At 46.0% G+C, this 11738-nt stretch overlaps 1 protein-coding gene across 1 annotated transcript; it reads left to right on the forward strand.

Moving 5' to 3' along the window:
• The first annotated feature begins 954 nt into the window (after window positions 1-954).
• LOC100192123 (calcium-dependent protein kinase 3) lies at window positions 955-7197 on the forward strand. The gene is made up of 7 exons (XM_044502437.1): window positions 955-1782; window positions 3056-3199; window positions 3289-3441; window positions 4557-4672; window positions 4787-4954; window positions 6451-6681; window positions 6769-7197. The coding sequence occupies exons 1-7, from the start codon at window positions 1113-1115 to the stop codon at window positions 6916-6918; spliced, it is 1632 nt and encodes a 543-aa protein (XP_044358372.1). The 5' UTR covers window positions 955-1112; the 3' UTR covers window positions 6919-7197.
• Window positions 7198-11738: the final 4541 nt, after the last annotated feature.

Consider the following 11738-nt stretch of genomic DNA (forward strand, 5'->3'; position numbering starts at 1 on the left):
AGTTACCTTCAAATCACACGTACCAAACTTAATAATTTTTTCGCGAGGAAGAGAACAGTTTATTCTGTAATGACGGAGTTACATTTCTGAGGCAAGAGATCCTCAATACATGGTGGTCCTCAATGCAGCCACACAGTTGTGGTACACTCGAACTCGTAGCCTAACTTAATGATAAGCTGATTTTTCTTTTCGTTTTTTTTGCGGGAAAATGATAAGCTGATTTTGATGTCAAAAAATTAATGGTAAGCTGATTTCACGAACCAATAGCATAGCCAATGCTTAATGACACGATGATTTCACGAGTTAATATCTAGGTCTACATATCAAAAATATTTCCGTGCACTGGTCTTCATCCTCCATAAATCCCACACGCAGTCGCTTTCTCATGTCTCGTTCAATCCAACAATCTCTTGAAAAGCCCACTGCACTGTGGTACCTTAGCTTTCTTGTTTCAGTTCCTGCCATACGTGCTTGGAAAGCCATGGTCCTACTACTACCCAACTTCGAAAGCTTTACACACACAAATGTGTAGTTCCAATTACAGGTAAGATCCCAAAGCTTTCCAAGAATTCGCAATACATAATAGTATATCTTTTCTTTTGTTAAAATACATATTTTGATTTCTGATATGCCACTCCATTGCGTGTGTGCAACGGCAAATCTTGAGGAAGAAAAGAGAAACAAAAGGAGTGACGCCACGCCATCCCCCTCTTTTCTCTCGCCGTGAGCGGGCGCAGTCAAACCCCCCACCCCCAACCCCCACCGCCGAACCGCAAGCCGCACCCGGAAACGGACCCAGAAGCGCCAAGGCCCCACCGGTCACGCACACGCGCGCCCGAACGGCCCCCGCCGCTCTGCCCTCGTCGGCGTGCGCGCGAAGCTGCCTGCCGACCCCATCCATCGCTACGCGTCCCCCGCCATACCGTTGCACACCCAGACTCAGTTACTGCTCCTCTACTCCCTCCCTGTCCGCCTGCCTCCCTCCGCGTGTAGGCTCTCTCCGCTGGCAGGGCAGAGTAGAGTAGAGCGAGCGCCCTTCAATTCTCTCCAACCCAGCCGGGCAATGCCGTACAAACCCTAGCCCCCCGCCCCGCTGATCCCCGCGCGCGGCCATGGGCAACTGCTGCCGTTCGCCGGCCGCCGCCGCGCGGGAGGACGTCAAGTCCTCGCACTTCCCCGCCTCCGCCGCCGCCAGGAAGAATAAGCCGCACCAGCCCCGGAGCGGCGCCGCGGGGACCGGCGGGGGAGGCGGGCAGAAGCGGCTGGCCGTGCTGGGCGAGGAGGGGTGCGACTTCATCGGCGGGATCGACGACAAGTACCTGCTGGACCGGGAGCTGGGGCGCGGGGAGTTCGGGGTGACGTACCTCTGCGTCGACCGGGACACCAAGGAGCAGCTCGCCTGCAAGTCCATCTCCAAGCGCAAGCTGCGCACCCCCGTGGACGTGGAGGACGTGCGGCGGGAGGTGGCCATCATGCGCCACCTGCCCCGGAGCCACAGCATCGTGGCCCTGCGGGAGGCGTGCGAGGACGAGGGCGCCGTGCACCTCGTCATGGAGCTCTGCGAGGGCGGCGAGCTCTTCGACCGCATCGTCGCCAGGGGCCACTACACGGAGCGCGCCGCCGCCAACGTCACCCGCACCATCGTCGAGGTCGTGCAGCTCTGCCACCGCCACGGCGTCATCCACCGGGACCTCAAGCCCGAGAACTTCCTCTTCGCCAACAAGAAGGAGAACTCGCCGCTCAAGGCCATCGATTTCGGCCTCTCCATTTTCTTCAAGCCCGGTGAGCCAACCCCCCTGGACTGGAATCTTAGATCCGTTTCCCAATTTGGGAGAATCTGCATTTCTCAAGGGAAAAAAACATGGGCGGGATTTCTGGGTTTAATGGGCTTTCTTAGTCGTAGGTGGAGTGCTGGCAATGGACATCCCGGTAGCTGAAGGCCGTTGCTTGGTTGGTGTCTCTTTCATTCAGAACTTAGAATTATCGGAAGGAATTTGGGTAGGCTAGCGAATGCGACTGTAGCTAGTATTTTGAAGGCAGGATTCTGGAGTATCCAACCAAGTGGATAATGTATATGCATCACCTTTACTCCGCTTTTTGGATTGATATGGCATTAGTTCAATGTCAACCCTCTATGCTGTTGATTTAGCCTCGATTATTTGGTTTGCTGAACATCGTGTTGTGGGTTCTGTGTTTGGTGCTTCAGGTCCATGATCTAGGATGTCTCTAGTATCAGCCTACTACTACTAGGAATCGGAAGAAGCAAGTGGTGGAACATCAGTTGTTGCTAAATTTAGCCATTTTGCACTGAATACATTCAGTTCTTCAGTGTGAGATGAGCTTAGTGGGCTGTACTTTAGGATAAATTATATAACTCTGAAATTATTACAGTTTAGGAAGGGATGCTGGATGTATCTACCATACTGACAGGGTCTGGATCTGAGAGCATGGCTTAATGGAGGAGAGGGGATTTTAGGACAAGGGGATGGATGGTGTGTCTTCCGTTTTACTTAATTTGAAGATACAATCCCGTCCTTTATGTAGAGAATGCGTGGAAACCAAATCCTATGAGATAATGTAAGGAACCAACCCATACCAAATCTTATAGATAAGAAAAGTAATCGTAATCTTGGAAGTACTATCCACGTGAGCACTTCGTCCTGACAGTGACACTTAAACACCAGTAGTGATCATAGCTTATCAAGTATGCTTACTGGCTGGGACTTAGGGTGTAGATATGTAAGATAAAACCATAAAATAACAAGGAAACACCAGTGCGAACGGTAGGAAAATGGTCTCCTTCGCGATGCGCTCCCACATTGTCTCATCATACGTTGTGCTGCCGTGTGCTACGGGTGTTGATGTGCTTTGCTGACGTCAAATGGACCACTGGGCGGTTTGCGCGCTCTGTCTGTCGTGCCATAGTCCGCTCCAAAAATACAACCTTGTAGCGTCGCTAGCAATGTTGTTGATTTACAGCGATTGCACAGTGTGCCTTTTCGTACAGAAAGTGATCTATTTTCATCTGAATCTTTCTTTATGTGTTACTTTTCAGGTGAAAAGTTTTCAGAAATTGTTGGAAGCCCTTATTACATGGCTCCCGAAGTATTGAAGAGAAACTATGGACCGGAAATAGACATATGGAGTGCCGGGGTTATCTTATATATTTTACTATGTGGAGTTCCTCCATTTTGGGCCGGTACTACCTTAACTCAAACCTTCTCTGTCATTGGCTTTATGCCTTTATCTTTACTCTTCTTCATGAAAGCTTACATGAAAATATTGCAGAGACCGAACAAGGGGTAGCACAAGCTATTCTTCGTGGAAATATCGATTTTAAGCGGGAACCCTGGCCTAATGTATCGGAAAATGCTAAAGATTTGGTTCGACGTATGTTGGAACCAGATCCAAAGCTCAGGTTAACTGCAAAGCAGGTTCTTGGTATGTACATGGCACACTGTTATGCTTCTTTCTTACTTCCATGCAGAAACTATTCAGTTCAGTGGTCAGTAATTGCCACTGTAAAACTCCACATTTTTCATTTCTGTTCCTTCCAGAAATATAGCATCATGTCAGAATCTACCCATGGAAATTTATGTCAGTGCCACTAGTCTCGTCTGGAATTATAGCCGTGCCATTACTTTCTATTTAATTATGAAAATTCCACAGTTCCGTTAGTTCTTTTTATGGTTTTGCCACTGCCGTTGCATTTTAGCATTTACCATCCATTTTAGCCGTTAATGCAATGTGGAATGACCAAAACAGCATGGCCCATGTGCATTAATTAGCTGCCTGATTTGATGATCATGGTGGCTCTGAAGTAACTGTGAAGTTTCAAGTTTTTCCATGTGATACATCTATAACTCTGGAGTAATTGAATTTCAAGTTGTCATGTACTACATGAGTAAATCTGATATAAAGTACTCCCTCCGCCCCGAATTACTTGTCTTAGATTTGTCTACACTTTAGTGTTAGCTACATCCGTATCTAGACAAATCTAAGAAAAGTAATTTGGGACGGAGGTAATATTTGACTTTGAAGTTCCTCCTACTTCATAAATACAGACTTGGTAACCAACCCTGAAGTCTGTGTGTTGATTTTATCTGCCTATCTGAAGCACGACTTTTTTTTTTGTGCCAGATAGTTTTCTGCATTGCAGAATCTATAAGCATAAACTTGAACAGAAGAGCACCTGAAATTCTCCATCTTAAAACTTGGGATTAATCAGTTCTGTTGTTTCAGAATTCAGAGTTTTGAGATCAGACACTTCTTCACCTAAGCGCACATGTTAAACAAAACATAGACCAATTTCAGTCATCCGGATGCGCTTGGGCATTTTATTATTTGTACTACAGCCTGAAAGAATATTAGGATCAGAATTGTGGTCTGCTTTGGAACTTGAAGTTACGTCAGCTCATATTCTTTTCGAGTGTGGAAATGCTTCTTAAGCATCTTGTCTTTTTTGTCAGTATTTCTGAATTCTTGTTCATCTGTTTTCCCCTGGTTTGTTATACGTCCGTGTAAGTAATTTCATGACATCAACTTTTATTTCACAGAGCACCATTGGCTTCAAAATGCTAAGAAAGCTCCAAATGTTCCTCTTGGCGATATTGTCAAGTCAAGGCTTAAGCAATTTTCGAGAATGAATAGATTCAAAAGAAGAGCTCTAAGAGTATGCACCTAGCTCATTTAACCTTTCCATCCTGGTCTGCTCAACTATTTTGCAAGTCATTGCCATGGCAATTTACTTGTCGTGTGACATATATGGCGTATAACTTTTTACCAGGTCATCGCTGATCATTTGTCAGCTGAGGAAGTTGAGGATATAAAGGAGATGTTTAAGGCAATGGATACTGACAATGATGGCATTGTCTCTTGTGAAGAATTGAAGAGTGGGATAGCAAAATTTGGCTCTCACCTTGCGGAATCAGAAGTGCAGATGCTTATTGAAGCTGTAAGTATTGCAAAGAATTTAAACTTTATTCTCTATTCTTTATTTAAAAAACATGAGACAAGACATGTGTCTATTTTCCTAGAAGATCAATTGGTGTCTAACAAACCACATATTTGGGGAGCATTGCTATCTAAAGGAGTAAATTCATGAAAGCAAACTACGCTTTTATGGAGTTTTCATGAGAATTTGTTAAAACTTTACATCCGTGATAGGTATGTCAATAAGTGCGGTCATCTGGCCCACTGGACATTCAATTATGTGCCAAAATTGTCTCATATATGGTGAAGGGTTCATCTGCCACAAAATTTGTGTCAAACCGAACTTTTAAGTGTACGAAATAAACAGCCATGTGTTTTTGTGATAGTTTTGGTTAAACTATGTGTAGCTAACTATGTGTAGCTCCAAAAGATTTGATATACAGCAAAGAATCACGTAGAAAATGCAATATCATCTTAAGCCTCAGGTGTCCTTGCCCTCTAGGTCTTTCATTTTCATTTGCCAGATCATCACGGAATTTCAGTGGAATGTTAAATGATCCCACAGCTAACAAATGTTCTAATCACTACGATGACTGTTTCATTTTTGCATCCATTGGTAGGCCATTTATGTATTTGTCCCTCTTATATTCCATAGTAGGGTAAATAAATGTGGTCGAATTATTTCAATTAGATCAGCAGTTTCATAAACAAGTTAAAATTAAAATAGGAGGGCTCAAACTTGTGACCTCAACAGCTGTTTCTTAGTGCTTTTCCATGATGGTACACAACCTTTCTCATCAAATGTGCTGTTTGGGCTGTCCATTTTCCTTCTGCCAGTTGGTTTTTAGATGCTATTCCATTGTTCAACATGTCAAACTTTATATCTGGTGGTGATTTGCTGCAAATATTTGACTTAGCCCCTTAGCTGCTCATGTATTTTACATTCAGTGTACAGCTTGATGTGTTTGACATTTCTCGCCAGACTAGAAATGAAAATTCCCATTGGATATTTATTCTAGCTCGCCACTTGGCCTAGGTTCATGTGACTCATTCCCTTCTAGCTAACAAAAGCTAGAGAAGCTAGTATTGAGTACTCATTCCATTTAGCAACCATAATGGTCTTGGTTTGCATCATTTGCATCAGACATAGAGTAACTGTTTTAGTTTGTATCATCTGCATACTTACATGTAGCGGCCTTGTCCAGTTATTGACAGTGTGTCGACTCACTTTATCATCGTGCTTGAAATAACTTATTGCCTCTCTGTTTGATGTTTGCCTGGTAATTTTACCTTGCATCATTATGTTATCTTGGGTGGATTGAGATTGTCAATTTATTTGTCCATGGTATCATGTGAGGGGTTATGTTTGTTTGAGTTGATGGTTGCAATTAGGAGCAGTATAACTATTTGGCACAGGGAGGGCAGTAGACAAAACTGGGATAAATTCCCGGATTTACTCGCATTAGTTCGTATGGTATACTCAGCACGTTTTATTGACCACCTATGGTTGGCAAACAGGTGGATACAAACGGTAAAGGAGTACTAGATTATGCCGAATTTCTAGCTGTCTCTCTTCATCTGCAAAGGATGGCAAATGACGAGCACCTTCGGCGGGCCTTCTTATTCTTCGACAAGGATGGCAATGGTTACATCGAGCCGGACGAGCTTCGAGAGGCTCTGAAGGATGACGGAGCAGCTGATAGCATGGAAGTTGTGAATGACATACTGCAAGAAGTTGACACCGATAAGGTGATGATTCTCTTGTACTACCTCGTAAAGCCAGCATCGTTTCTGATTGACTAAAAGATCATCTGCTTTTCCTGGCATCAACTGTAGGATGGCAAAATTAGCTACGACGAATTCGTGGCGATGATGAAGACGGGCACAGACTGGAGAAAGGCATCACGGCACTACTCGAGAGGCAGATTCAACAGCCTTAGCATGAAGCTTGTGAAGGACGGTTCCGTCAAATTGGGCGTGGAGTAAAAGCCATGGTGTTTATTTGTGCATGTAGTTAGGCATTTGGGCCCCACTAAGCAGCAGCTCCTTTAGTTTTTGTCATGGTCGTTTTGCGTGGAAATTTAGATAGGTGGAACCCCCTCTGATTGGCTCACATGTGTAATTAGTTCTCCTGGATCAGTGGCAGTCGCACGCACGCGCTGACGGATGTACCAAGAGCAGTGCGCCTGCTTTTCTGAACCACTGATGTTAAGTGTTGTACAATGTTTTGCCGTACACAAATACAGTTTCTAGATTTGGCGTAAATGTGTCTGAAATAAGATGTTGTGCTGGCTCACTATCTCGTAGGTGCTCATAGGGATATGGTATGCGTGCGTGCGTTCATCGGGTTAAGTGTATGTGTGTGTATGTGAGCAATCGGTGATTGTACTGTGTTAAAAAGAAGGTGCTATCGTGTTCTTGAAAACAAAAGCAAGGTGGTACCGAAAGAGACGAGACAATGTGCAGCTAGTACACAAGGTACAAATAATGGCGGATGCCGTTCCATTTTCACCCAAGTTGTTCTGACCCGATCGATGCTTTCGTAACCCATAAGCATGGGACCGATGCCATGCCGCAGGAGTTAAAAACCACGTGCGAAGCAGGGTTTCGCAATGCTGCTGGATAATCAGAACCCAGAAGCTGAGCATCAGCAGCAGAGCATAATAGGTAGGGTGGGGGTACTTGCAGCAGGATAACGAGTGATGCAGTTGAATTCGGGGGACAAGATCGAGCCGGGAGGCTCACGGCTCTGTTATGTTAAGCGTTTTTAGTAAGCGCATGCATCCGGAGGTAAGATACAGCGACAGCAAACAAAATGCATATTTCCCAACGGAACCCGGCTCTGTCGCCCCTCTCTCGCCGCCGCCGCCGCAATAATAAACCAGTGCGGCGGCGGCGGCCCCGCTTTCCGCCACGGCATCATATAAAATCCATCGTCTTTTTGGTTTGGCGATGGCAACCCCCCGGATCGACGGGGCCTGTCGTGCGGTGCCGCCCGCGCACAGCGCCGTGGGCGGCTACGTGGAGCGCCTGCGCGGCACACACACACTTGACACTTGGTCATCCAAAAAGCGGCTGGAGATAGATAGATAGATATCCGAGCCGAGCTACGTGGCCAGATCCACGGACCCTGGCTGCCCTAGAAATAGAGTAGTGTCGGAGTAGAGTCAGCCACGTAAAACGATCAGGTCGGGGTCACTGTCGCCCCGAGTTTGTTCCACCAGCTGAATTGTGCCTCAAGAGCGGCGATCTGCTGGCTGGATCGATGCGATTGCGATCCCGAGCGCGCGCGTGGCCGATAGCGAGGGGAAAGATACGGAGCACAGTAGCAGTAGAGAATTCGGGACGATGGCGCGTGCGGCGCGCCGCTAAATCGCCGGCGGGGGAAAGCGCCGCGTCGCGTCGGCAGCGCGTCTCCCTCTGTTCGCACCCGGACGGACGGCTGGGGGTGCGCCGCGCGAGTTTGCGGCGCTGTGGAGTGCGGCCGCGCTTATTACCTTACCGGTGCCTCCGGGCGCACATGCCGCGCCCACGTGCGGGATTTTGTGACGGGAGGGGAGATGGTCCGTTGCCTACCTGCTCCTGCTCGCTCGCTCGCGGCTGCGGGAGAGCGACGCCGTGAAAATGAAAGGGGCGCGTCTGCCATTGCGGCGGTGCGGCGGCGGGATGATGATGCCCCCTGCCGACAGTTGGAGAGGGCGGGTCTCGTCGCGTTGGCGGCATGTCTGGGCCGCCGGCATAATTAATCTCCCCAACCATGTCATGTAAATGGAACCTTTATTAACGGACAAGATAAAAACTGCGGCGTTGTGGAGGGGTCCGAGCCGACGGTCCTCCCAGGGTTATTTGCCACATCAAGACACAAGTGCATGACTGACACGGTGCGTTGGATCGCCAACCGAGAGCAAGCAGGTTGGTCGTGATTTGTCGGGTGGTGTGCCACAGCTCCACTAGATAGATAGACACCCACGGCCTCTGTCTGTTTTGTGCAGTACTCCCTCCTTTCCGGTTTATAGGCTTATCTTAAAATTTTAATTTTTCCATTTTATAAGGCTTAATTTGGTTGTTCCCCATCATAAGTTCAGATTCTAAGGTGCATTAAATCATTACATGCAAGTATTAAGAGAAAATTGACCAATGCATGTACTTTATGTATGCATGCATTGTAATTAATGCATTGGTAAACATAATTTGTTGAGGAAAACAAGAGCATTAATTGGGTGCTTTTGCAAACTACAAAAAATATTCCAGCACTCACCATCTACCTTGGTTGGTGAGATTTTTGAATTGAGCCCTATAAACCGAAAAGGAGTGAGTAGTAACGGAAGAGAAGTAGGAGTAGTAATTCAACAGCCCGATCCGACGATAAAAAACGAAACATTGTTCGCGCGCACTTCACACAGAAATTGAAGCAAAAAGGGATGTCTCATGAAAATAATTAAACACGTTGTTTTCTCATTTATTTGTTATAGTAGAAAAATAGCATAAAAACATAACTAAGCGGTAGTAGAACGGTACAAGCATGCGCAGCACCACGACAAGATGAAAGTCGCGTCTACTGCCACGGATCTCCTCCCGCTGTCGGTTTTGGCTTTATCCCAATCTCTATGTCCCCATCACACCGGTAGATACCCACATGCCATACCACATTATGTTGCGGCCTTGGCGCCATGCATGCATCCGCCATCAAGTCGGCATTTGCAGAGCCCGTTTTTTCTAAAACTAGTTTACAAAAAAGCAAAGCCAGTCGGCGACACGTAGCGGCAACAATCATCCGATCAGATCGGTGTACGTAGTTGCCAATTGTCCCATGCGGCGACCAACGAGCAGCACGACACGACACGAGGGGGTGCATGCCACTTCCGGAAAGTCTGCAAGTTATTTCCCCATTAGTTCAAGAAAATTATATTGACAATCATATGGTGTCGAGATTGGACTGCCGACCGCGACATCCTTTGCTCCATGATGTCCAGATAACGAGAGGCTCAACAACCATGATCTTGATCTTGGAGCTTCTACCACCAGACCAAATGAGTGCTAGGGCAAAAGTAAGGCGTGCGTTTTCCTTGTATAGTTGTACCGTACTTACTTAACAAAGACACTTAATTAGGTACTCAGCGAAAGCTGGTACGGTAGTACTACTGCATACGTATTTTTGTTTGTTACTCGTTTTCGGCGGCCCTCGCGCCAAATTAATTGATGCATCGTGCGGCTGTTTTTCCGAAAAAGAAAGCTCAAAACAAGAGGGCAAGAGTATGGGCAATCACGCGCCGAACTGTGTCCATTAATTCTGCTTATTTTTCTCTCTTTCTTTTATATCGGGGACCATCGATCATTGCTTTTCTGTCGTCAAGTGTGGCTGTCAGAGAGCTTAAAAAAATGCAATCAAAGAAAGCTCAAGATTAATTGATGCTTTCTACCGAGAGTGGATGTTGTCCTACCTCATGACCTTTTCACATTTTTTTCACAATTATGAGATCAACATGGAATACAAGGCGAGGCGTTGAATGAAGTTCTTCACATCGTCACATAGCATGTCTAGTCCGGTTTAGCATTGCAGTGTGTATGTGCTGCGTGTTTGGGGTGAAGGAGGGGCGCGGTGGGAGAGGGTGGTCCAGGAACCACGTTGGTGGAAATGTTTTTCAGGCGACTTGTTTGTTTGGCTACCAAGCACAACTTACTAATCTCCAGCAGGTCTTCCGGATCCGATCGATTTAGATTTCTGATGGATACCTATAGATTCGGCTGGCTTCCGTGGTCTTCAAATATTCTACAGGCTCTTATCAGAATTTATTTGCTCCGGGGCGGTGATTTACTTCATGGATTCCGGCCGCCGGCGTCTCCTGGTCTGCATCGATGACTTCTTGGCCGCTGCTTCCACAAGTTCTTGGGTTTCAAAAAGTTTGCTCCGTCCAGGTGGATGCCTAGATGCGGCATCGAGCTATGCTCACAGTGCGCCGTCATTGGACGCTGGAGGAAGAAGACTTCGAAATCCTCAAGATTTTGAATGGTTCTTTGTATTTCTTGTAAGGTATGGTGTATTTCTGAGGACATGTGATACCTATTTTTGACAATCAGGAAATGTGATATTTAATATATGACCTTAGGCCTTTTCGCGGAAAAAACATAGTGTTGCTAACATAGTTGATAAACACTACCTTGCGAACACTCACTAGGAGTCAACATGCCTGTGAATGCCTTTTTTAGAAGGCTTCTCTACCCTCCTTGAGTAACCAATGGGATGAAGTGTGCTCTACTATTGTTGGTTTAAATCTTAAACCTAGGCCTGACCAATTGTCCATGTCCCTTGGCTCTAAAAAGACTTTTACTACTAATTTTTTTACGAATATTTTGAAAGAAATACTGTTGGCTGTGACTTTAAATGGATTTAGAGAGCTAAAATCCCTTTGAAAATACTGTTGGAGTATGTTGTTTTGACTAAGGATGTTATGAAAAAGAGGAATTGGGCTGACAACCCAAAATGTTCTTGTTGTAACGAGAGGAAACTTCTCAATACTTGTTTTTCCTTTGTCCACTTGCTAGAGTTGGATGGCACACAATGGGCTTGGTATTTTGAACCGAGTCCTAATAACCTTTCGCAGTTCTTCTCTTGGTGTTACATGTTCATATGTGACGGTGAGAAGCTTTGTACGGTTGGATTGGTTGTGGTTTGTTGGGCAATTTGGAATTGTCGTAACCGAGTGACCTGTGAATTCAAGCACCCTAGAACGTCATTTGAAATTGTGTTTTCCTCCTATGTCAATCTTATATATTAGGCAGGTTTAGTGAAGAAGGAAGACCAAGGT

Source organism: Triticum aestivum, chromosome 3D (assembly GCF_018294505.1).
Source record: "Triticum aestivum cultivar Chinese Spring chromosome 3D, IWGSC CS RefSeq v2.1, whole genome shotgun sequence".
NCBI classification, from domain to species: domain Eukaryota; kingdom Viridiplantae; phylum Streptophyta; class Magnoliopsida; order Poales; family Poaceae; genus Triticum; species Triticum aestivum.